Genomic DNA, 27040 nt, shown 5'->3' with positions numbered 1-27040 from the left:
AGTCTAATGAAGGTGTCCCCTGATTTCAGCCAAAAAATATCAGTTTTTTTTGCCAAAACTTCGAAAATAATGGTCCAAATGTGGAATGTCATGGTTCATTGAACTCGTAATGAAATTTCCAATCGAATAGTGCCCAAAAATGGGAAACTTAATTTTTACCCATTTTTCGCAAATTTTGATGATAAAAAATCTTATAAAAAATCAAAAAATGGCAAAAAAACTAAATTTGCTGCATTTTCCCAAAAATGTTATAGAACGTTAACATTGCATTCCAGCTTTACAAAAAAGTCGGTCATATGGCTTTTCGTCATATTTTGAACAAGTTATAGCCGAGAAACTAAACAAGAGACCCATGTTTTCATAAATCGATTATAGAGATTTTCACCTTACGTATTTTCTGCTTATTTTTCTGTGATAAAATTCTCTTGATGATGCATGCCACTGTATTGGAAAAACATTCCTCAGCTGGCTAGTAATTTGCAGCGTTAAATGAACGAAAATCAGTAAACCCGCCACCGATTGCTTGAATTAATTCCCCTTTAAATCGAGTGACCACTGTGCTCCCATTCGGAGGGGCGCTAATGAACAGTCGTTATATGTATGTATGAGTTTAGGAGGCACCCGCCACCGACTTTTGGGGCGCCACAAAATCGCACTCGTAATGCGTTTGGGCGACTTCGGGCCACTTGACTGCCCAAACAATCCAGAGAGTGGCGCGCGCTTTTGCAATTTATGGTAAATTAATTTGTAATTAATTTTTATACGAAACGAAACGAATGAATTTGTATGGGCCATAGTGCCATATGGCCGCAAGCAGCAATTCTATTTGTGTTTTTATTTCTATTTTACGCTAGTTTAGTTTCAATTGCGTCCAATTAAACATGCGGCCATCGCCCAACCGCCGCTCAAATCCGCCATTTCCGATTGCCTGGTAACATCCAACATCAAATTTTACATCCCAATCCCAATCGCCACCGGTTTTCCGCTTTTCCCCCTCACTTTCTCCACCACCCCCGGCACATTGCCATTTCCATCCAGTGAAATCCTGAGCTGTGAATCCTCTGCGTGTTGCACGCGTTTTGTGTTTTTCGGAAATTGAAATTGCATATTTAAACAGGCCATTCCCACTGTGTCCATCGCACTAACTGTAAGTGTATGTGCGTTTCAGTGAGTGTGTGGGTGTGTGCATAGATGTGTGCGTGTCGTCATTGTGCCAGCAAACGGAAATAAAGTGTGTTTTTGTTGCTATCCCATTTCTAAGCACTTGACTGCGTTACGCATTCGCTTCTATAATTATTATTGTCCTGCTGCCCAAGGACATTCCAATTGGAATTACACTTTTAGAGCAGCATTTAAATTATATTTGGAAAATGTAGAATAATAAATAAACTGAAATATTTTGTTGCTTAAAATATTTTGAATAAGGTTTCAATTCGAATACCATAATAATTAGATCCATAGTTTGGTTAAACCTACGTTAATGATATCGAAGTACCTTTTGAAATTCTGTGATGTAATTCTCGAGAATTCATCAGTGGCCAGGATGTTTGACCTATGAGCAGGCTGCCAGCGGTAGAATGGCTCAGCTCCAATTCGATATCTGATGATGATTTAAAATTCCATTTATATCTCGGGTCCGGATATTGGTGCGACTGACGACTGAAGAGATTACCCATCCGAAACAAATCAACAACAAGCGGTAATTTTGGTTTTCATATAATACTTTCGCTTTTCATTTATTAGTTTTGCATTCTTCAATTTCGTTTTCTCGGGAAACAATACCTTATTCGTTCACTGCTGCTAACCCGTTCTATGCTTAGTAATTCTTGCATTTATAGTTATATATATATAGAATTTGTATAATTTATATATATATATATATAGTTTCTGCTCCTTTCAATTTTCTTGTTTTTCATATGGCAACACAATAGTAACTTACAGTCGTAGCAAAGTGTTACCGAGTTGAGGAATTCGGAATTCGAAATTCGGAATTCGGAATTCGTTTCGATCCCCATAGCTTTTATACAAATAGTTAATGCTCTACACATAATCGGGGGGCCATTTAGTATGTTCCTTAGTTAGTTGGTTGGTTGTTGGCCCAAAGAAATAATTGCACAAAGTGTCGCTCGACAGCTGCGAATGTGGGAATTGAACGGATCTGATATATATATGTGTATATATATATATGTTTAGGTATACTATATATTCGTGTATATTATACAAACTCAGTTGGTGCTAATTGCTAAATGCTATTCAGTAACTTAGGTTCTACATTAGCCATAATACTTGTCTTTACAGCACTTTACAACACTGTTCGTCTTCAAAAAAAAAATGTCATTTACTTTATTTAAATATATATATATATATATATAAACCAGAAACGATCTATATATATATATATATACTCATTAATTCGAATTTTATTTTCTTAGGCTTTTGTTAGCAACACGGCTAGGTAATTAATTAATTAGTTAATTCTAATGCTTGCCTTCTAGAGCTAAATTACGTAATGTAGCCCATTCAGTTTAGCTAGTTGTATACTCCATGACTGGTGACTAGATTTATAGATATATAGATGGCCGCTAACTGAGGATGGGATGTCCTGCCGGATCATAAATTTCGAAGCCAAGTATATAGACGCTTATAGATGCTTGGTTGTTTGTGTGAGTACCTAAGGGGTGTGGGAGTTATACATAGCCATCCTATATAGCGTACCGATTTTTGTTCAACTTCCTGGCTGCATTGCTTAGTAGTTCGTATTGGTTTTATTTTAGTTACTGCACTTTCTCGATCGTACATACATATATAGTGGTGTATATATAAACAGAGGTGTCACAGAAATCACAGCAGGACTTGTATATTTTTTAAAACGGTTTCGAAAGCATTAAAATCATTTATTTGGAAAGAAAGAAATGTCTTGAAATTTTCAATCCTGTGCTATTTCTGTAGATCCCCTGGTAGAGTGGTGTATATATTTGTGTATATATATGAATTTATATAGATACCTTTGTTTTTGTGTATATTTATATGAATATTTACTTTTTGTTAATTTCTGTTGCCATTTGTTTATATTTCGTCTCCAATTCTTCATTAATCTTTCGTTTCTTTTTTGTTTGTTAGTTATTGTCCACCCATCCAGTTTACGGAAATTCTCTTATTTCACTTTGTTGTAGCATTTTTTTTTTGTTGCTCTTAACATTGTTTATTTTTTTTGCTAAATTGTTTTTGGTATCGGCATATAACAAAGGAGGCGAATCACAAATGATTATGAATTTATATGTATACATATATAGGATGCATTGAATCGGAAATATTTAAATGAGCCCAGATTAAATTTAAGCTTTTAAATCGACCAGATTTTCTGTTCGACAAGAACATCTATTGAAAAATAGGTGATTGAAAAGCAAGAGTCCTTGTTTATTAAATTAACACACACATCAATTTACAAAATTTAAACCTTGCATAAAAAAACGATGATATAGACTCGTGCTTTTTGCGCTTTGCTTAAATACATATAGATTGAAGACAACCGAATTGTATTAAATTTCATTGAATTAAGTTCTCATACTCCGCCACAAGAATATGCAATAACATTTTTACGCAAATTTTCAGCTACTATTTGCTATTTTTCGCTAGTGTCTGTGTGCCAGCTTTTTGTTTGTTAAATTTAGCATTTGCGTTTGGCATGGCATTTACTCTATTGTTATTCGCGCTCTATAAGCGTTCCTTTTCCGTGTTATTTATTTTTTTCCTGCCTTTGTTACCTAAATTTGTCCTGTTGTCGTATTATTAATAATAATGAAATAAATAATACAATTTGCTGTGTTGCCGCTGCTGTAGGAATATTGCAATTGCAAGCCAAACGAATCCTGAGTTCGTGTTGTAAACATGAATATAAAAATTGAATGCGACATAAAAAATGCAAAATGCTTCGTTGCCAGCCTCAGTTGTTGATGTTTTTGTAACCAGTTGTTGTCATTATAGTTGTAATTGCTGTAACATTATTTACCACACATAATAATAATAATAGCAATAATAATAATTGCTTTTCGCGGCACTCGCAGCCCAGTTGTCAACGTATCAAAAGTCCCGTGTCGGGTGACCATCGATTCGCCCTGTAGTACATATCCTTGTACATCGAGGGGCACGCATATTGATTCTGTTAATATTGAAGAAATGTGCGTAAAGAAATTTAGATATATACATTTATTTATGACAGATATATGTAGTTATTGTTACAGTGGTAAACACACGGTTGCAGGACTCAAAACTAAAAAATTGTTCGCTCGGCATTTGCTCAATTTCAAATCGTTACAATGTTTAACACTTTACGCGTGTGTCCACAAAATCGCCTCCCGTTGCATTAAAATTAAATTAACAGAATTAATGCTATAAAAAGGTAATCAGCGATTAAAGTTGCGCCCACACGAACCACACCCCCTCATTGGGGCATTAAAAATAAATGAACAAAAAATGTGTAAATACTATAATGATGTGACCACAAATAAAAAGCGTGTCCACTTTGGCAACCGTGTGGCTAATGGGTTAATTAAAGCGATGCCACTCACCTTGTTTCGCTTAAAATCTATGTTCGTTCTTACGGTTCTATGGTGTAAACTTTGCACTGGTCGCGCATTATTACCTAGTGGAGCTTTGGGTGTACTCTCGGAGCCTTGCATCAGTCGTCGGAGTTGGTACAACTGGAATATATATAGCATACACTGGTGTTATCAATACTCGATAATTGCTTAATATTTGGCCTTTAAGTGGTTCGTCTAGCTGGATAAATTAGCCCCTAATTGCTGCCAAATTGAGTGGTAAATTCGCTGTGCAATGTGTCAAGTGTTCAATTGATATGACTGGCATGTTGCCGATCAAATATGTAACATTGTAATGTTATAATAAATTTATTATGCAGAGCATTACTAGTGAAAAAGCATTTTACCCACAAGTATCGGCGTAGTTCCGAAAAGGCCTGTGAAAATCACAATTGTCATTCGCTGACTTGTTTACATTCACCTTAATGCATTTTGGGCTTTTTGCCTGTCCTATTTTATTGTTTACTCATTTACTTTGAGTATTTTTTCTGCCAACACTTTTGACCCCAGCGGCATGGCCATTACACATGTTTCATATGCATTTATGCAAATTGATTAAACTAACCAAATATTGTTTTTTAATTATGCACAGAGCGGAATATTGACCGCATTCCCACCGCGATCTGACCAATGCCCAAATTGATGAGCAATTTTATAATTGCATTTATGCGATTTCATTGTACTTCCAATCAGCGACCAGTAAAAAAGGAGTGAGTACTACAGTACGCAAAAAAAAAAAAAGATAAAAACAACAAAAAATAGGGAAAAACGAATGGAATCGAATCGAACATAAATAAACCAGCAAGTACAAGCCGCTCTAATTGCAATTGAAAAACACACGAAATGCATTTAATTATTTGCGGTCCGCAAATGGAGGGACCACAAACTCACCTCCTGTTTGGTGATATAGATGGGCTTATTAACTATGATCCAGACGGTGCTCTCCCAGCAGCCCGGATGCGTCGTGGAGCCCTCGTAGGTGATGTAGTGATCCGTGTTCGGTAGCAGCGACCTCACGGATATGTGTCGGATGGGCGTGGAGAATCCTGCAAGTGGGAAGGTGGCACAACAAGTTAGAGGGCTAAGTTCAAGGTGGGTTGCTCCGGCTATTTATGCGCATATCGCACAAAAAAAAAATATAGTATGAAAACACGTCTGCCGGGCGTCTAATGAATTATTCAGGCCAGTTCTTAGTTCCCACTTTTCGCACTTCGCTGTTGGCAGTTCCCCGTTCCCAGTGGCCAACCTGACCACTTCAACGTCAGCGCTCGGCTTTATTCATACAAATCATTTTGCCAGCCGGAAATGAAGCAACTCGCGGCTTGCAGTCCAAGTCAAATGAAATCCGCGGAAGGAGAGGGTTTTTTCTGTGCCCCACCGAGTGGGAGTTCCACTTTTGGGCAGAGTTTTTGCATGGCGGGTGTTGTTTTACTTTCTGCGGTGATACTCTGACATCAATCAGCTGATTGAAAGGTGTATCTCACGGATACTTGTGCAGAATTATGTATGTTGTTTAGATAAACAAAATTGCGTCTATCTAAAGTATTTTCTAAGCAAGTAATCATTACCTTATGGTATGAAAATAGTCGTACAGTATTGATAATTTACTTTTCCCAATATTTTCGGAAGAGTATCTGCATTTTAAGTACTTTAAACTTTACATAGCCGCCTTATCCTGCAGTTATTACGGTTGTTCTTGCTTTTGTTGGCGAGTGGCCTGGCATATTTCTTGGTTCTCGGCTTCTTTTGGTCGGTTTCGCCCGAGCATTTTACAAATTAAGGCTGGGGCTGGGCCACCATAAAGTTGTACGACCTGTAAAAAGGCTATTAAACTGGCCAAGAAAATGCCAACGAGACGTGCAATGGGTTTTTCCGAAGGGAGAGGGGGGAATTATTAAGTGTCGGTTTAGTGTAATTCGAGGTTTCATTTTCGTCACTTTGTGCCGGCCAGACTCAATTTGGCACGCCCCATCTCAGCCCCCTCTGACCCTTCGATTTTTTTTATGGTTCGCCTGGACATAATTATGGCCCACCGACGTAACGTTGTTGTTGCTGCTGCCGCTGCAATGACATCATAAAAGCGGGCAGCCAAACAGCCAAAGAAAAGGCAACTTGCAACGGTATTAACATTGCAACATTTCCGGTAGCATTTTGCGTAGACGGAAATGAAGGTGGTCGGTCAGCGGTTTGGGGATTGGTGATTTTCGTTGCTGCCACCAGCGGGCTGGAAATTCGCACTCACCTCTATACAACACCTTGTTGAAGGTGCTCGTGATGATCCGCAGCTCCGGATTGGGCGTCTCGCCAATTTGCACCATCAACGAGAGTCCAACGATTCCCTGCGACTTGTGCTGCGCCTCGGACATGTTGTGGTACAGCTCCTTGTTGAACCCATAGATTTGGATCTACAACAATTGATTACAAAGGAAGGAAAATACGTAAAAATTGATTTGTATAACATGTTATTATGTCCTTGCAGATCTAACCTCGCCTGGAAAGCTGTAGCCCTGGATAAAGTGCTCGGATCCGCGGACATTCTCCGTGCCGTAATGTATGTAGATCTCCTCGAACTGGTAGCGGTAGGCCAACGGTCCACCGGATATGTTCACGTGCTGCTTGGTGTCCTTGTCCACGCGGAAGACCAGCGACTGGCCCGTGTTGTGCAGAGTGCCGGAAACCTGCAATGCAAATGGGATATCCAGGACATCCGGGTCAAGTTAACGGTTTCGCAAGGGGAGGAGGGGGGTTACACCTCATGACCTCGTGGCCTCTACGCACCTTGTGCTTGTCAATATGCAGGGGCCGCAAATATGGATCGAAGAGCAACTTGTCGGGCACCACGTCGATGGGCGATTGGCGGCGTCCTTTGTTGCACATATTCCACTGCGGATTGATGAGGCCCCAGAAGCTTGGTCCTGCCAGAAAAAAAGGATGGAAACGGATGAGTCGACGCCACTCAAACGGATACACAGCCCAAAACTGAGCCAAACAGTTGTGAATGGGATTTATGGCTTTAATACTAAAATAATAAATGGAAGAATTTAAGTTAACAGGGTAGCATACTACTGTAGTATATATAAGTTATTAAGGTAACTCTCGGGGCGCCTCCTTATTTTTAGTTACCAGATATAATCATACCCCATAATCAGAGGGGTTAAAAAGTGTATTCCACCGTAGGAACATGGCTATATACATCGGTTATTGGCCTTCGTTTCTGTTCCTGTTCCTCTGCCATATATAGTGTTCTGTCAATCGAGCAAATGGAAAACGTGTCTTCGCCTCTTCGCCCAATGCAAACAGAAACAGAAACAGAAACTGCAGCAGCAACATCGATGACAATTTTAAATGCCAAATGAAATTTCATAAGCTCCCCAACTGGCCCCATCTGACCCCCTTTTAAATGGCAATTAAATGCACCGATGGGGGTCAGTGGCACCCTCACATGTTTCGGTTTGAGTTTGGGTTTTTGGTCGCTTTCCAACTCCGATGTGACGGGCTGAAAACTGTCGAAAGTTTTCAAAACAATGCTTCACCAAATAAGTGTGTGTGTGTGTCTGTGTGTATATTGGCTATCTGAGTGGGGCGTGTGTGGTCAAAGGGGGCGGTGCTGTGGTCCCTGGTAAAAAGAAGGAGGGGAAAGTAGCATTAGGTCTGTGTGCCTTATGCAAAACTTAATATTTTCCTCTCCATGTAAATAGTAACTATATGTGAGTATAAATTTTAGAACAAATATTAGAGACACTTCACAAATTATAGTTCTAAGACTACAAACTATAATATAAATTGATTTTCTAGCCGGATTGAACATATTTACTGAATATTTAATTATGCGAAATTGTTCAGCTTTATTGATGAATGCCAAAATGTTTTTCAGGATTTTTGGAATGCGAATCCCGTTTTCTACACTTTGGTATCGATGACTAACTGTTGTGTGTGAGCTGTGTGGTTGTTTTCCATTGTATTTGTGTGGGTGCATTGATGACACGCGGCGGCAATAAATGCCAAAGTTTAAAAACTGCTCCGTGGTGATGCAGCTGACCCGCCCATTGTATTGTGACCCACAACGCCCACCACCGCCCCCTTGCCACCCGACAATTGTCGCTTTTGTGGCGGCTGTTCATTTTGTGTTTTGCATTCATTTGTTGCTATTGCGCTACTGTTGCAGTTGCATGTTGCTTGTTTCCCCTTCTTCCTTTTTTTTTCGTTTCCTTTTTATGTTGCTAAAAATGCATCAGGGGTTGGAAGGGAAAATGCAGACAGTGACAAGCAACAATTACAAGCGCAACAACATCCCACACCCAAATTGTTTGTTTGTCTGTGTGCTCTGTCTGCGTTTTTGTTGCCAAACCATTTGAAATGTAATTAAATCAGCCGCAGCATCCGGCTGAGGGTGCAAAAGTTTTACCAATTTATTCATACGAAGATTCAAACATTCGGCCATTCACAAAAGTAATTGATTAAAGGGCGGCAAAAAGGTGGGGCTTTGTTGGTGTTAAGTCAAGGGTAAATAGTTGCTTTCATATATGTTAAATTAGTCCAACGCTTCACAGCTTAAAATAAGTTTTGCAGCACTTACCGGATATGCCATCGTATGTCCACCACTCTTCCCAACTAGACAGGACCTCTGAAAGTAAGAGAGAGCAAAAATACCAATCAAATCGAGAGGCTTAAAGCTGAAAGGTAAGCACCAAGGTGCCAAGGAGCTTAAAGTCTAGACAAGTTGAAAATGCCGGTCGAATTCGACTCCAAGGAGCAGTCAGCCCAGCTCAGCCCATCCCGGGATACCGAATCCCAGATCCCCGAATCCCTTTGCATATGCAGGATTGCAGGAGTGCAGAAGTGTTGGATCTTGGGATGCGGAATACCCACCGCCCGCTGGCAGCAAAATCTCGGTTTTTCAATGCGCATAATTCGCTGCCAATGTAAACAGCGCATGAAATCAACTAATGTAAGATTTCCTCGATTTCGCCCCCCATTATTTCACCCGCAGACTGAAAGTCACCGGCGAAGTCAGACAAAACAAACAAGCGGCTGCTTCTTTCTGGGGGGTAAACGATGACTTTAGTTGCCAGCCATCGAGACGCCATCGGATCTCGTAGTGGTAGTGGTCGTGGTCGTCGTCCTGCTCCTGGTCTTCTGCTTATCCTGCGTGTCGCATGAGTCAACGTCCAACTGGGCCACACACAAAAAAGCAGCCGGGATGCCAGGATACTGGGATGCTGGGATGCTGGTTTACTGGATTCGGGGTTAAGGGATGAGCATGACAACAGCGATGTCGCCAGGCAGTCTGGCGCCAATAAAGTTTACACTCAGTTGCCACATTTCGTTTATGGGCAAGTTCTGCTTCCGCTTTATCAAGCGACAGACAATTTTCGCTATTTTCTATTTTTTTCTCATTTTTAGCCAAGACCCCCTCCCAAAGCAGACCCACTGCCCCCCACCCTTCCCCCCTTGAGCAGTTTGAGCGTATTCAAAATTTATGCTATATGCGTCGTAACGGAGCTTTTTGGCAGGGGGATTTTGCACAGGGGGTAGGGTTGGGGAGGGGAGGGGAGGGGTTTGGGCGGCAATAAAGCCCAAAGAAATTGCTGCAAGCCAAAGCGGAAGTTCAAAAGGGAGTCGCTGGAACTGGAACCGTTGCCCGCTTCCTGTTCGCTGCCATCAGTGCGAATACCCTGGGGCCATCAGTGGAGCTACTCCGACTTTGGGGCGAAGGAAGTGCACTTATCGTGACTTCCCAGGTTCATCATAATTTTACCTCAATTGGTCTTTCCCATTAGGACTGTCGTTTATATTGATAAAATTTAATAGTGCATTTAATGAGCTGTCTTAAGATATGACATTTGCAAGAGAGTATAGCTGTCTTGAGTTAGGTATAATCAATTATTATTATATTTAAAATTTGCAAAAGTAAATTGAATTTAAGGTTTGTTCCTTGAATGATGGACATCTAAAATGTTCTCACAAAAGTGAGAAGCAGTCAGTTTTTAGTTGACCCCAATAATGGTAAGTGCTCCACAACTACGATAGTGTATTCCCAATTTGCCAGTTGATCCTTGGGCATCTCGTGCCTTTGTCTCTGTTTGCTTCTGCTGAATTCCTTTTCGGGTCCGTCGTCGTGTTGCTTTTCTTGGCATAACAATGAACGTCCGTTTTTTGTGAGCCGCGACTCGGCGACGTCACTTCATTTTGTTCATTTGTTTGTTTGTTTGTTTGTCGCTTGCCGGCGATTCTTTTTTGCCTCTTATTTGCCCGGTTGTTATTGTCTGCTTAGCGCTGTAAAGTATGCTATTGAATTGGCCCCAAAAAATGCAGAGCGATAAATGCTTGCAAATTGCATTGAGGAGCATTGAGCATTGAGGTGACCCCGGCGCAATTTGCAGACCAAAGGCTCTTCGATTCAGTTCCAGGACTTCACCTCCTGCGATTCGTCAACCAAATCATCTCCCCTCCAACACAGTTCAGTCTTTTGGTAAATTCGTTTTTATGCTGCAACAGCAACTTAATTTATTGCTATAACAGTTTTATTTCATAGCACCCGAAAATTCGTATACACGGCAAAAATTTGCATGCCATTTAGAACTGATTTTTATTTTAAAGCGAATTTGAATTTTTGTAAACATAAGAAAAGAAATTTTCTGTCTCAAAATCTGCTAATAAAAGTGAAATATTCGAGGTTTCAGTAAATAGCTTGATTTCTTTTTTTTTTTATATGGTATAAATGTGTTGGATTTTCTTGGGTTATTGAGGGGGGACGGTGCCAAAGACAGCCAGTCTGTCGCCGCAATTGTGTGTGTATTTGCGAGTGTGTGCGCTTTGGCCAATGGTTTATGGGTTCCTGTTGTTGGCCATTCAAATGGAATCTGGCTTTCGGGTTATTGTCTCAATCGACCCCCCAAACCCTCCACCATATATATGTAGATGTACCTCCATCTCTATCTGCCTATATTTATAACTATCTATTTGGCCTCACTGGCATTCGGAGCATTAGGCCTTTGTGCCAGTTCCAGCTGCTTTAATTCGTATCTGAGACTGTTTATCAATTCCAGCGGCCAGAAGTCGAAACACGTATATATGTTTATGGCCATAGTTGGGCGTATAAATAGTTCATGGGATTGCCGATTAGATGTCTGGCCCGGGCTAAATTCAATGTGTTCTATTGGGTTTGGATGACAGTTTTATTTAATGAGTCCTTGGCAGTTCACTTAGTCAATTTATCCTGGTTTATATGTACCAATTATTTAAAATATATTTAAGCAGTGCTAGAACAGTAGCAGCCTGTTGTCATTGTTAAACTTTTGTGCCTGTCAATAAATCTTCTGTTGTCTAAGAACTCCATAAAAATGTCTACAACTATCATGAGTATTTAAGCATAATTTCCCCTTCTTCGTTTCAAACTGCATGTTATTTGTCATTTCCGTGTGCTTGAACCCTATCCACATTTTATTACTTTATCAGAGAATGGACTTATTAATTGCCGTGTTTTGCTTTTCCCCACACGGAGGAGCGTGAGTCACTTGCTTATCAATAACAAGCGCGTTTAGATGACTAAATTAACTGCGATTTCCATTTGGCTTGTAATCAGTATACGATATGGGCGTCAAATCGGAATCAAAATCAGAATCCGACTCGGAATCAAGTGGGCGAAATGAAAAGGGTCGGGTCGTGTGTCTGGGCCATTTAGCCATTGTTATTTGTTTGCTTGCTTGTGTTTGGCGTGTGCGTGAAAATGGCGTAAAGATGGAATGTTTGGCTATCAAAAAGCAGGAAAATGACTTTCCTCGCAGTTCCCGTTGCGGTCTTCAATATAGTCACGCAAAAGCATATCGTGCGTGGGTGCCATCAAAAGAGGTCCAAACACGCCCCACGTCCACATTTCAATGTCTAAATGAATTAGACAAGCCAAACAAAGGCTGCTCAAGGCAAGCGATCGCGGGGGGATATCCATAGCCATAGCCCTTTTATGTGTAAATTATGGGTTCAATATAATATTGACAGTGAATCAATAAAGGAAATGCCCTTAAAATTAATAGGCGACATTTTGATATTGAATTACTCGCTGTGTCATCGCTTTTAATTAAAATTTCTAGACAAGTGCGCGGAATGCGCACAAACTTACACACCAATGTATACACATATACCTATATATATACATGGATATGTGTGTGTGTGTGTGCATTTATCCCGGCATGTCCTGGCAGAATTTATTGCTTCCTGTTAAGCGGGCAGAGAAGCGCTGATTAGTATCTGAAGTTTATCAAACTGTCGCCTTGGCAGCCCCCTCAAAAGATTGACGACCACAACTCCATAACCCCCGAACTTCCCATATGAGAGGTGTTTCCCATTTTTCCCATCCCTCACCCCCCTGGCTCCCTTTCCCAAAGTCGTTGGGCGAGTTAATTTACTCGCAAACATTCGATCAGATTTCCTCGTCTCTTGTTTTGTGCATTTTTCGCTTAAATATTTAATTTGTTTCCCGCACTCGAGCTGAAAGCTCACACTGAATTTCGATGGAAAGCGCATTAATACTGATTAGCTGCATAATACATTTTGCGAAACGGGGAAAAATAGTTCAACTACAGGTAGCGGAGAGCAGACGGCAGCTTTAAATATATTATTAACTGAGTTGAGCGAATGCTAAACTACCATACATTTTGAATTGTTTTGAAAATGTTCTCCAAATGGCTGAACTATTCTTTTCACATGCTCATCACTCTCAATGGGTTAAATGCATATTGAATAGTTTTTGAACACTTAATGATGTACCGAACTAAATTTATGTTAAACACAGAATTTTCCCCCGTGAATTCGACTAAATAATTACGCTTTATTTAGGGGAGTTTGAAAACTTGATGTTAAACTCCCTGGACTGCCATTGAATCCACAATTTACATCTAATCGCTTAGCAAATTAACCAGCAATAGGGACAGAAACAATTTCCACGCCATTACATGATTTTTCTAAATAGTTGGCAAAAGTTTTTCCATTCCCTCACCCCAGAAAGAAACATTGTAGGAATTCCCCACTTCATTTCTCCTTCTTTTTGTTTTTTTGTTTTTTATTCGAATTTTCATTTTGTGTTCTTGCAGTGAAATACTTTTGTTGGTTCTTGGCGCCAAAAATAAAATTCCCATTTCATCTTCTGGGGTAAATTAAAAAATGGGTCAGGAAAAACCAAAAAAAAAAAAGGAGGCGAGGAGGAAAAATCGACAGGAATGCTGATGAACAAAGTGGAGGGAAATAAACGTTCAACTCACGCGATGAGTTAACAGCAAAAGTTGATGTTTGTGCTGTTTGATTTGTTATTTTTTCGCATGCTGTCCAAATGCGTTTAAATGCTCCCGAAAACGTTGATTGAAAAGCAATTTCATCCGGATAAGGATCAGCTTCGAAAAAAGTCATTAAATAAAGTATAACCGCAATGGGAGCCGCCCTAAAAAATGTTTACGAATCTTTAATGTTTTTTAAAGGGACACATTAATTGGAAAGATATTATTTATAGTTGTATTGTATGTACGTCTATCACGGAAATTGTAGCCTAATACAGTTTATTAAATCCTAATGTTTTTTCCCGAGTGCATGGAGGTAATTGCTAACAAAGTAAGCCAAAGCTCATGTTCAGAAAGGATCGGGGACGGAGTCACAGGGCGAGCAAATACAACGCTTGAAAACCATAATTTGGCTAAAAACCGTCTAGACATTTGCCGCTTGCAACTAACCAACTATCTTAATTTGTTGGTGCCAACAAACTTTTACCTACCAACTACTAACTGCACCACCGACTTGCCCATTTTTCCCCCAAAAAGGAAAACCACCTGGCAGAAGTGGCTGAAAGAAAGCGACGAAGAAGGCTCAAGAGGAAGTTGTGGCCGCTGCTGCTTGGCATATACAATTTCGATAATAAGCAACAGTACATTTTCCTGTGCACCATGGAAAAGTGGGTGGTGCTGGAGCTGGAGCTGGAGGTCAAAGGTGAGCGGTCACAGCCGACAGGGGGAGATGCAGACACACACGTGTGCAGTTTTCGGTGGCTAATGCGAGTCACGTCAACGCTGCATGCGAAATCGTTTTTTTAAAACTTTTTCCAGCTTGGCAACTTCAACTACGGATATATGCGCTGTCTCAATTAGTGGCATTGGCCCTAAAAAAAGGGAAAAGTACTTCACACTTTAGTTGCGAGCAAAATGTTAGCACACCCCAAACAGTTTTTGACCAAAATTAAGGCATCAAGTGGATAGTTACTACATTAGTTATATGAGCTATATTAACAGCTTTAAAGTATTCAGCCCTTTGCCAATATATTTCTTAATCTAAAAATCTCTATTTCCTTGAACGCTGCTGTGTTTCGAAGCACTTGCAGCAGATTGGGGCAGCCACTTAAAGTGGATCGGTGGTCAAACGAGGCGTATTGCCCTCCGGCTGACATATGTATTGGCGTCTATAATACGACAGACAAAAGCACAATCAGCTAAGCACTTCTTGGAAGAGCGGAAAAGTGGGATGGAAGGCTGATGGAGTACAAAAAATACGAAAAAAGGCAGGAAATCGCTGCCTCTTGGCTGGCCATGTCAAAGTGATTTTTCACCTCAAGGGCAAATTTAACACAATAATTTGCACAATTTGTCAAAACAACCCTCCAGCTAAATGGTATCATAAACCACACACAAGCACACACGCACATACAATATATACACACACTATTGAGTCCTGTGAGTGCGACGGTGTGTGTGTGTGTGAGCGAGTTGATTGTCCTGCATGCATTTTTGCCATATAGTTCGCTTCTGTTACGCCCCACAAAATGTTTTCCGTTTTTCCTTTTCCCGCTTTTCTCTCTTTTCCTGGGCTTCCCGGCTTTATTTTTTATGGCCTGCCTTCCATGGAAAGGCCTTTCGATTATTATCAGGGTGTTTTGGCCACATTCATATGATTAGTCTGACTGACCTGAATTGGTAAAAGCATTTTTTTGGCTGTATCATCGCTTCGAAGTTGAAAAAAATGGATTTAATTTAAAGTGCACTTTACTCTAAGAGACTCCTCTTCATATTAATCAATTTGAGTAATTTTTAGCTTAGTAAATGCGATATTTTAAGATCCAAGCTTGTTTCATTTTAAATGTACCGCTAAAAATTAAATATTTTTCCTAATGATTTTAGTTCTGGAAAACTTATTTTTTTTTGTCATAATTTGCCATCAATATATAAAGCACTTACTTTCTTGTATCAATTTTAATTCTTACAGCCAATATTTTCACACTGCAAAGAGTATTTGGGGTTCGTTTTTTTGTTGTGAATACAGTTTAATATTTTCATATTTATGACTGGCAATGTTTTGTCGCCAATGCCCCGCTTTTCACACCCCTTTTCATTCGCTTCACTCGTTTTTCAGTTTTGCACTTTGCAGTTTATGCAATTTCAGTTGCTGCCACTGTTGTTGTTCCTCTTCTTGTTGTTGCCTGACCGCACTGCTGCTACTGTTGTTGTTGTTTGGGTTTCGCTTATTTTTATTTGCACTTGTTTATGCTGCAATTTTTATAACAAACGCCAGAGTGTCCTGTCCTGTTCCCCGACCACCTGACAACCAACCTCGTAGGCCAATTTCAAAAAAAAAAAAAAAAAAAAAAAATAAAAGAATTAAGACCCCTGTTCAAAAAACCGATCTGTCTGCGGTTTTTATTACTAATGCGCTGTTCAATGTGTAAAAACATTATGAATATAAAATTTAAATATAAATATATATTGTACCCATCAACTGCAAAAGGCTGCAGTGCAAAACGACAAAATAAATTCGTAGGCCACTGCAGAAAATGTGTCCAAAATGCATGGAATTAAGCCAGCTTGATGAACTCGGTCTGCAGTCGGTTTTATTATTTAAGGCGGCTTTTATTTTTTTGGCATTTCAATTGGAAATTGTTCAAAATGTGTGTGTGTGTGTAAAGTTGTTGAGATATTTGAGTTAATCTATTAGTCCCTTTTTTTCATAAACTGAAACACTTTGTGCAAGAGTTAAGCTTTAAACGATCTGCGGAAAACAAGACACAGCTGAGTAAAAAGCAAATGAGAGCATTAGATCAGGACTAAAGGAAACTCCCTTTTGTTCTGAGCTTAAGGCTTAGCTAATTGAGTGTTAATTTGTTTTCCCATTGCAACATGTGAGTGCCGCGGAACGGTCTCGACCGAAACTGTATTCAGCACATTTTTGTGTAAATATATTTAAGCTTTCGCCGTTTTTTGTGTGCGCAACGAAATGCATTAACCCAGCTGAAGTTGTCCGAGAACATCCTGCCACACACGTCCTTATGTCGTTGTGTCTGAACGCCCCTTTGTCCATTTGTCCAGACCTTGGCAGTGTTTTTGTCGCCTGCCTTTGTGGCAGGACTTTCGTCCTTTCACTGCTACTGCCACTGCCCCATGCGCCACTCTCTGTTTGTGGCAAGTGTCGGTGCGTTTCTGTTCGTCTAGGAGTAAGTATATCTGTATCTGTAAATGTATCTGCATCTGTGACTCCAGCTGTATCTGTGTGCGGCACTGCCAAAATCCTTTTAAACTTGCCTCGCAAAACATTTTACATTCGATGACGTTTCCATTGCAAGATGCAACGTCAACAATAAACCAGAAGCTGGCAAAATCAAATTTGTTGGTCAACAGAAAAGAAATCGAGGCAGTGAGTTAAGGAGTGAGTGCAGTGGTCTTCTTTGCCCTGAATCTGGGATCCTGGATCCTGGACACTGAGTCCTGAGTCCTTTTGTTGGGCATATTTCACTTACCGGAACTGCAAAGCAGAACGATTGCTGAGCAAGCGATAAATCCTGCCGTGGAGCAGCAGAATGATGTGTGGTGTCCTGGCGACGGCATTTCTATGTGACTGTATCTGTTTGTGGCTGGACTTTAGATTGCACTAGCTGGAACTGGAACTGGACTATTGCTCCTGGGAGTTCTGGGTGGTTTAGTTTTTGTGTGCCCCTCTTAAGCTTTCGGCTGGTGGGTTGGATTGCGCACGAGTCTGCAGTTAGATCTGACACTTGAGTCTTGTTTCGGTCAGTTTTGGGCTCGCTTTCATCTTAATTTCCATCTTCATCGCGCCTGAATAGCCCGCCCACCGCCGCCCGCCGCCTTTTGCATATATGCAAATTTTAATTTCCGTTACTTTCTCCGATATGGACACAACTTGCTGGCTTCATTTCCGTCTTCTGTTTTCTCGTTTTGCAATTTTTTGCCCGGCTCTTTTCACACTGCACACTTGAAAAAAATTGTTATCGCTTTTCTTCTGCCTTGCCGATTTAACGGTAGAAGCGTGCGTTTTTTGGCTTTTGAAATTTTCAATTTTCGCGCTTTTTCGAAACAACTGCAATCGAAGGGCCGACAGGACGCGTCCGTCTGTCTCTGAATGCGAATTGAAACTGAACGGCGCTGTCAGTGGCATCAGCGCCAAAGGATATGCAACGGGCTTCTCGGCAGGCGCGCAGCAGCAACAGCAGCAGCAACAGCAGCAACAACAGCAGCAACGGCAGCACACTACCAACGGCAGCAACGCCGAAAGGATGTTCGTGGCAGGACGAAAATGAACGAGCGGAGACGAGCGGCAACGATTGTCTGCTTCACGAAGAGCTGCCATTTGAAATACTGGGACTGAAATTCAACATAATCTTATAAAAAACGTTGGGAAATTGCGAAAAACGAGAACAATCCAAGAAGAAAATGGGAATGCATTTGCTTTCTAAAGATATTATATTATTAATCTAATTGATTTGTCGTTTGGTTTTAGCTTAATTATATATTATCAAAAGCAATAATAATTTTATATTTAAAATATATTTTTGGTTTATAAAACTAATCGTACACTCATTACTAATTACCTTTTTATTATTCTCAATTGAGAATCTTAAATATTTTTAAGTTTAATGTTCCCTCATGAACAGCATTTGTTCCCACTAGGGCCAAAACTCTTATACGGCAAACCAAAACTCTTCTAAAATGCGAGCTCTTCGGCCGCCTTCGTGGCAGGACACGAGGTCCTTGCGTCGCTGCCGACGCCTGCGCGACTTTGGGACGACGAATCCCGCGGATCCGGCGAATTACAACGCTTGCCAGCCACGTGCAAGTCGCATCATTGTTGTTGTTATTGTTATTGCTGTTATGCGATTGTCCTGGGTTATGGTTTCGTCCTTTTTTTTCCTCTTTCCCCCCTTTGGCAGTCCTTGCTGCTGGCAATCAGCGAAACGTTACGTGCGTTGCCTGCTTTTTGTGTTTTTGTCCTGTTCCACGGGACGGGTTTCTTATCAGTGGCAAGGAGAAAGGAGATGAGGCCGGCAGCGAGGAGCAAGGAGCCTCCGACGACGAGGATTCCTCGGATTTCGTCGGGAGCCGTGGCTGGGTTCTGGTTTCTGCTTGGCAGCCGGCGTTGATATAAATTCTTATTGGCGCATTACAAATTGCCGTCTTGCCTGGAGATGTGTGCTTGTGTGGGAAGGTTCTTGCACATAATGTAATTGCCTTACATAACACAAGGCATAAACAGTTTTTCTTACTTGATTCGCGACAGACAACGGATTTGGTCCTTTGTTTTGCGGTAATTAGATTTCCACCTCATTTGCATACAAATGAAAACGAATCCATGAATGGCGAATCAGTCTTTCAACAGAGCACGCATAAATTAGCTGAATAAAATATATGAACACAAATATATATATATATACATATATATTTAATGAGGCCTTTGTGGTATTAAATGCGTCGCGATAACATATTAATGCCGCTAAGCCAGGCCTTACACAGTTTTCATTTTACCCGTAATGTTAACATTTTCCATTCGCCACGCACTCGCATCGGCTTCAAGTTTTCATCGTCTAATCCATAAAATCGCTTTCGCCACTAATTCAATTCAAATGTTTCGCTGCATTTTTAAAAGCATTTCAATCACATTCAGTCAGCAATCGGCGGCTGTGTGAAAGTCGGAAAATCGGGAAATCGGCAGGCAGCTGCCGACGGTCTTAACCCCACAAATCACAAACCACTCTTCCCACTCCTCTCGCCAACGCACTGGAAGCCAATCACTTGACATTGCAATTGAATGCGAGGGCAGCCCAACAAAAGCAAAGCCACCAACTTCCAATAACAATGCGAAAAACAACATTATTGCCCATCCCGATAAATCGAATAACCTGAGACTTGTTTAAATATTTACATGGTTATAAAATAAAATGATTTTTAATAAATTAGTATTATAAATCAACTATTTTTATTCGTCAAAGAAGTTGCCTTAACTATTTGAGTGACGAAGAGGTTCACAATTCATTAGTCCTTTTGCAACTTTTTTAAATGTCCAAATAAATTAATTACAAATATACGATATTTAGATTTAGACTGACTTGCAACTAGGCGATTGAGAATATTTTGGAGAGAAATCATTGTATATCCAATGTGAATGCTCATGTAATTGGCAGGCATTCGGAATTGATTAGGGCCAGCTACGAAAAGTATGCAGCGCATTTTGCTGCTCGCACTCACACATAGACGCTGACAGCTACACGCACACAAGGACATGAACACACACACATTCGGTTTCGCATTCACACTTGCACTTGCACATTGCAATTGCAGGCAATGCAATTGAATTCGTGGCAGTTTTAATGTAATTAGTTTTTACACCTTGCCAAACCGAATGAGAGACAGACACTGCGAATTGAATGTGTGGACGGAGGATGAGCGGTAGCTGGTGCTAAGGGTTCACGGGGGGAGGGGGCATTTGGGTGGTAAAGTGGGTGGTGGAGTGGGTGTTTGGCGCAGACACTGCGCATTTTCTAATTAAAAACGCCAACGGCAATTGCCATTGGCCTGCGATCCACCGGCAGCATCGCAATTGCCATGGCATTTCCGTGTCTCTGGGCCTTCCATCCACCCACCTCTCCACCCATATTCCACCTCATTTTCCATCGCCCCCGACGACAGGAAACGGCGGCTAATTGGCAACAAGACAAATCGCTGTGGCAATTTGCTGAGAATTATGCGACCAGATCAATTTGGCCGTCGAATTGGATGCGAATCCAAGTGCGAGTGCGGCAGGTTCAAGGTCTGCAATTGTTGTAAATTTCCATCGAGCCAGGAAGAAAACTGAACCAAAAAAATTGTAAGAAGTGCCCTGGTCGGGAAAAAAGTCATAAAACTTTTACGGCATTTTCGGTTCACGCCTTTGGCGAGTGGGGTGTGATTTGAAATTAATATAACTAAAAGGTTTTACGGCGCCGCATTCTATCGCTCTATCATGGGTTTCCCATTTTCCTGTCTCTCTATTTCTTATTTTTGTTTTTCTTTTTTTTTTATTGATTTTCACTCAGCGCTGCTTGGTTATTTCCCCGATATATATAGTATAGTTTTTCTTTTCGCGGAAAACCTGCTCTTTTCCGTTTCCCATCCCTTCTCGCGTTCCGGTCCGTCGGAGTATCCGTTCCATTCCGTTCCGTTTCATTGCCGGCGGTGCGTTTAGTTGGTTATTCCTTTGACGCTGACGCTTAAAGCGGAAGTACAGATACGCTGGTATGGGTATTGCCACACAAAAACACTCACCCTTTCTGACGGACAAAGCCTGCCTTAACCCTTGGGCGACCAGTGCAGTAGGAAAGTGGACATTGACGCACTCGAACAGACCACTAATTAAATTGGCGCTTCAACTCCAGGCGCTGGCTATTCATTTTGGTTGATTGACCCTAAGGGATTCAAATGGCATACTAGTAACACTACTACCTTGCATTCCAAACAGAGATTTACAGAAAATTCGCTAAAAGCATAATTATAGAGGCATTAAATATCCAATTCATGATTTAGACGGGTAGTAGGTTGATTACAAATAACTTTAACAGAAACGTCTTTAAATAATCCTTGTGAAAGACTACTGTCAACCCTTAAAAGTCTACCGCAAAACACATTGGTTAAGAAGCGATGTTCTTTCAACTAGCATATCCTTCATATTTTATACCAATCTTTAAAATTGTAATTTATTTATTTATTTGTGCATTCTTCCGCGAACATAAAATTTTTTCCATAGAAGAAAACCTAGTCGAGACTGAACTTTTGCGCTATCAAGTTCCCCAGGTACTTGGAGGGTCCTGCCCACCTGCTGTTTCCTTTTAATTCGGTTTACAGAAATATTTCCGTTTTAGTTTAAAGCGCCATATCCGTGTTCCTTTTTCCCCAAGTGCAACACAATCCGGTCCCTTGTGCTTGTGTATGGCCTTCAGGTGTAAACATTATCTGCATTTTCACGCTCCAAACAGAAATTTATTGCCGATGCTGGGATGCTCGGAAGGGCGGTGGAAAATTTGTACTAAAGGAAAATGGGTTGGAAAACCAGCCACATCCTATCTTTGCGGTCTGGGCAATCGAAGAGCAACTTTATCGCTGCAATTCCGTCTCATCTTCCAGCACTTGACTGTTGCTCTGCGTGAGTGTGTGTGCATTACGCTAAATTACATTTTGAATATTGAATTGACGGTGCAGCTAACCTGACCCTACCTGTCAACCATCCCCCTTGTACCAGCCCCTTCTGCCCCATCTTTCTAGAAAATCGAATTCGTTTGTTGCATTCCTTCAATTGAATTTTTGCGGTTATCCGTCGTTGCCGTTTTCTCGACTTTCTAGGTGTCGACTTTTCCCTTTCACATCTTTTGGTTCTCCTTGGGTGTCTTCTTTATCTAATTTGACGGTGACGTAAACAAATTCGCTGCACAACCTGGCAATTTTCCGAGTTGGTCGAGGTTTCCACCGCATCGCTTTCATTTGCCATTTCTCTATACGACAGCGATCGAATTTTGGTTGCAACTTCGCACCAATAATTTATGAGTCGATTAGTTGACAAGGTCAATTATCTACAGGCAAAAAGGAATTTCTGATTCCAATTATGATCGCATGGTGCAGAAATTTGCAATAAAAATTATTATTATAAGATTTTTCGATCAGTTGGTTTTCAGTTGATATCTGATAATGATTATGATCGACTGGTACCAAAATCCAATACTTTTAAATATTTGCAACAACTGTTTTGTATACATAATTTAGCTAAACTAAGGAGCCATAGGGTAGCAAAACAAATTTTTTAAAGGCTTTTTCTCCACTGCATGCCTTAAAACGGTCACACAGGTATTTACTGTTTTGTGCAGATAATTAACTAAACTAACTGTTGAAATTACGTTATAATTTAAATAAGCTTTATATGTTTTGATCTGGCAACGCTCAATTATAGCTTAAGAAGTCATTGTGAAATTCCTATTACTCAGTTTCAATTAAACCGTCAACTACACCACTACGTTCTTGTGTTTATTTGCTCGGTCGGTCTAGAAGCACATAACGGTTGTCCTGATCGTACGGTAAACAACTAACACTAACGAGCCATTTCAAATTTTTGCTTTTTCCCGGAAAATTAAAATTTGTAAATTTTTCGCATTTTTGGTAAAATCAAAATTTTCAAAAAATGACAAAAATCGAACATTTCCATCTTTCATTACTATTGGATAGGAAATTGTGCGACGAATTCAGCGAGGTATGCCAGTCTATAATTGGAGCGCAACTTTATTTGTTATAGCAAAAATAATGAATATTTTTTTTCAAAAAAGTCGGGTCAATTTTTTGCATATTTTGTAAGGGGTACCATCATCAAAATTTTCAAAAAATGGCAAAAATCTAACATTTCCATCTTTCATTCCTATTGGATAGGAAATTTGGGGACGAATTCAGCGAGGTATGTCATTCTATAATTAGACCTTAACTTTATTTGTTATAGCAAAAATAATGAATATTTTTTCCCAAAAAAGTCGGGTCAATTTTTTGCATTTTTTGTAAGGGGTACCATCATCAAAATTTTCAATAAATGGCAAAAATCGAACATTTCCATCTTTCATTACTATTGGATAGGAAATTTTGCGACGAATTCAGCGAGGTATGCCATTCTATAATTAGACCTTAACTTTATTTGTTATAGCAAAAATAGTGAATATTTTTTTCCAAAAAAGTCGGGTCAATTTTTTGCATATTTTGTAAGGGGTACCATCATCAAAATTTTCAAAAAATGGCAAAAATCTAACATTTCCATCTTTCATTACTATTGGATAGGAAATTTTGCGACGAATTCAGCGAGGTATGCCATTCTATAATTAGACCTTAACTTTATTTGTTATAGCAAAAATAATGAATATTTTTTCCCAAAAAAGTCGGGTCAATTTTTTGCATTTTTTGTAAGGGGTACCATCATCAAAATTTTCAAAAAATGGCAAAAATCGAACATTTCCATCTTTCATTACTATTGGATAGGAAATTTTGCGACGAATTCAGCGAGGTATGCCAGTCTATAATTGGAGCGCAACTTCTTTTGTTATAGCAAATATAATGAATATTTTTTCCCAAAAAAGTCGGGTCAATTTTTCGCATTTTTTGTAAGGGGTACCATCATCAAAATTTTCAAAAAATGGCAAAAATCGAACATTTCCATCTTTCATTACTATTGGATAGGAAATTTGGGGACGAATTCAGCGAGGTATGTCATTCTATAATTAGACCTTAACTTTATTTGTTATAGCAAAAATAATGAATATTTTTTTCCAAAAAAGTCGGGTAAATTTTTTGCATTTTTTGTAAGGGGTACCATCATCAAAATTTTCAAAAAATGGCAAAAATCGAACATTTCCATCTGTCATTACTATTGGATAGGAAATTTTGCGACGAATTCAGCGAGGTCTGCCATTCTATAATTAGACATTAACTTTATTTGTTATAGCAAATATAATGAATATTTTTTCCCAAAAAAGTCGGGTCAATTTTTCGCATTTTTTGTAAGGGGTACCATCATCAAAATTTTCAAAAAATGGCAAAAATCTAACATTTCCATCTTTCATTACTATTGGATAGGAAATTTTGTGACGAATTCAGCGAGGTATGCCATTCTATAATTAGACCTTAACTTTATTTGTTATAGCAAATATAATGCATATTTTTTCCCAAAAAAGTCGGGTCAATTTTTCGCATTTTTTGTAAGGGGTACCATCATCAAAATTTTCAAAAAATGGCAAAAATCGAACATTTCCATCTTTCATTACTATTGGATAGGAAATTTTGCGACGAATTCAGCGAGGTATGCCATTCTATAATTAGACCTTAACTTTATTTGTTATAGCAAAAATAGTGAATATTTTTTTCCAAAAAAGTCGGGTCAATTTTTTGCATATTTTGTAAGGGGTACCATCATCAAAATTTTCAAAAAATGGCAAAAATCTAACATTTCCATCTTTCATTACTATTGGATAGGAAATTTTGCGACGAATTCAGCGAGGTATGCCATTCTATAATTAGACCTTAACTTTATTTGTTATAGCAAAAGTAATGAATATTTTTTCCCAAAAAAGTCGGGTCAATTTTTCGCATTTTTTGTAAGGGGTACCATCATCAAAATTTTCAAAAAATGGCAAAAATCGAACATTTCCATCTTTCATTACTATTGGATAGGAAATTTGGGGACGAATTCAGCGAGGTATGTCATTCTATAATTAGACCTTAACTTTATTTGTTATAGCAAAAATAATGAATATTTTTTTCCAAAAAAGTCGGGTAAATTTTTTGCATTTTTTGTAAGGGGTACCATCATCAAAATTTTCAAAAAATGGCAAAAATCGAACATTTCCATCTTTCATTACTATTGGATAGGAAATTTTGCGACGAATTCAGCGAGGTATGCCATTCTATAATTAGACCTTAACTTTATTTGTTATAGCAAAAATAGTGAATATTTTTTTCCAAAAAAGTCGGGTCAATTTTTTGCATATTTTGTAAGGGGTACCATCATCAAAATTTTCAAAAAATGGCAAAAATCTAACATTTCCATCTTTCATTACTATTGGATAGGAAATTTTGCGACCAATTCAGCGAGGTATGCCAGTCTATAATTGGAGCGCAACTTCTTTTGTTATAGCAAAAATAATGAATATTTTTTCCCAAAAAAGTCGGGTCAATTTTTCGCATTTTTTGTAAGGGGTACCATCATCAAAATTTTCAAAAAATGGCAAAAATCGAACATTTCCATCTTTCATTACTATTGGATAGGAAATTTGGGGACGAATTCAGCGAGGTATGTCATTCTATAATTAGACCTTAACTTTATTTGTTATAGCAAAAATAATGAATATTTTTTTCCAAAAAAGTCGGGTAAATTTTTTGCATTTTTTGTAAGGGGTACCATCATCAAAATTTTCAAAAAATGGCAAAAATCGAACATTTCCATCTGTCATTACTATTGGATAGGAAATTTTGCGACGAATTCAGCGAGGTCTGCCATTCTATAATTAGACATTAACTTTATTTGTTATAGCAAATATAATGAATATTTTTTCCCAAAAAAGTCGGGTCAATTTTTCGCATTTTTTGTAAGGGGTACCATCATCAAAATTTTCAAAAAATGGCAAAAATCGAACATTTCCATCTTTCATTACTATTGGATAGGAAATTTTGCGACGAATTCAGCGAGGTATGCCATTCTATAATTAGACCTTAACTTTATTTGTTATAGCAAATATAATGAATATTTTTTCCCAAAAAAGTCGGGTCAATTTTTCGCATTTTTTGTAAGGGGTACCATCATCAAAATTTTCAAAAAATGGCGAAAATCTAACATTTCCATCTTTCATTACTATTGGATAGGAAATTTTGTGACGAATTCAGCGAGTTATGTCATTCTATAATTAGACCTTAACTTTATTTGTTATAGCAAAAATAATGAATATTTTTTTCCAAAAAAGTCGGGTAAATTTTTTGCATTTTTTGTAAGGGGTACCATCATCAAAATTTTCAATAAATGGCAAAAATCGAACATTTCCATCTGTCATTACTATTGGATAGGAAATTTTGCGACAAATTCAGCGAGGTATGCCATTCTATAATTAGACCTTAACTTTATTTGTTATAGCAAAAATAATGAATATTTTTTCCCAAAAAAGTCGGGTCAATTTTTTGCATTTTTTGTAAGGGGTACCATCATCAAAATTTTCAATAAATGGCAAAAATCGATCATTTCCATCTGTCATTACTATTGGATAGGAAATTTTGCGACAAATTCAGCGAGGTATGCCATTCTATAATTAGACCTTAACTTTATTTGTTATAGCAAAAATAATGAATATTTTTTCCCAAAAAAGTCGGGTCAATTTTTCGCATTTTTTGTAAGGGGTACCATCATCAAAATTTTCAAAAAATGGCAAAAATCGAACATTTCCATCTTTCATTCCTATTGGATAGGAAATTTTGCGACGAATTCAGCGAGGTATGTCATTCTATAATTAGACCTTAACTTTATTTGTTATAGCAAAAATAATGAATATTTTTTTCCAAAAAAGTCGGGTAAATTTTTTGCATTTTTTGTAAGGGGTACCATCATCAAAATTTTCAATAAATGGCAAAAATCGAACATTTCCA

The 27040-nt window shown here is 39.0% G+C and overlaps 1 protein-coding gene across 1 annotated transcript; it reads right to left on the bottom strand.

Annotated features, from left to right (window-relative positions):
- Positions 1 to 1703: 1703 nt before the first annotated feature.
- LOC6620271 (carbonic anhydrase-related protein 10) lies at positions 1704 to 17982 on the bottom strand. Its single transcript, XM_002044410.2, has 8 exons — positions 17362 to 17982; positions 9175 to 9222; positions 7377 to 7513; positions 7085 to 7276; positions 6841 to 7003; positions 5490 to 5644; positions 4569 to 4700; positions 1704 to 4159 (listed from the first exon to the last, which is right to left on the bottom strand). Exons 1-8 carry the CDS (start codon positions 17447 to 17449, stop codon positions 4073 to 4075), a joined length of 1002 nt encoding a protein of 333 aa, XP_002044446.1. The 5' UTR covers positions 17450 to 17982; the 3' UTR covers positions 1704 to 4072.
- Between the last annotated feature and the right edge of the window lie 9058 nt (positions 17983 to 27040).

This window comes from Drosophila sechellia, chromosome X, assembly GCF_004382195.2.
Source record: "Drosophila sechellia strain sech25 chromosome X, ASM438219v1, whole genome shotgun sequence".
NCBI lineage: Eukaryota > Metazoa > Arthropoda > Insecta > Diptera > Drosophilidae > Drosophila > Drosophila sechellia.
The sequence above is the reverse complement of the archived record's forward strand: the minus strand, read 5'-3'. Positions and strand labels throughout refer to the sequence as shown.

What these genes read in the sequence shown, in the direction of transcription:
- LOC6620271 (XM_002044410.2), bottom strand. Translation starts at nt 17,449, where the DNA reads ATGCCGTCGCCAGGACACCACACATCATTCTGCTGCTCCACGGCAGGA. An exon ending in CGTTCTGCTTTGCAGTTCCG is followed by an intron (nt 9,223 to 17,361) that starts GTAAGTGAAATA and finishes TCTTACTTTCAG; the next exon opens with AGGTCCTGTCTAGTTGGGAA. An exon ending in TCTATATCACCAAACAGGAG is followed by an intron (nt 4,701 to 5,489) that starts GTGAGTTTGTGG and finishes TATATATTCCAG; the next exon opens with TTGTACCAACTCCGACGACT.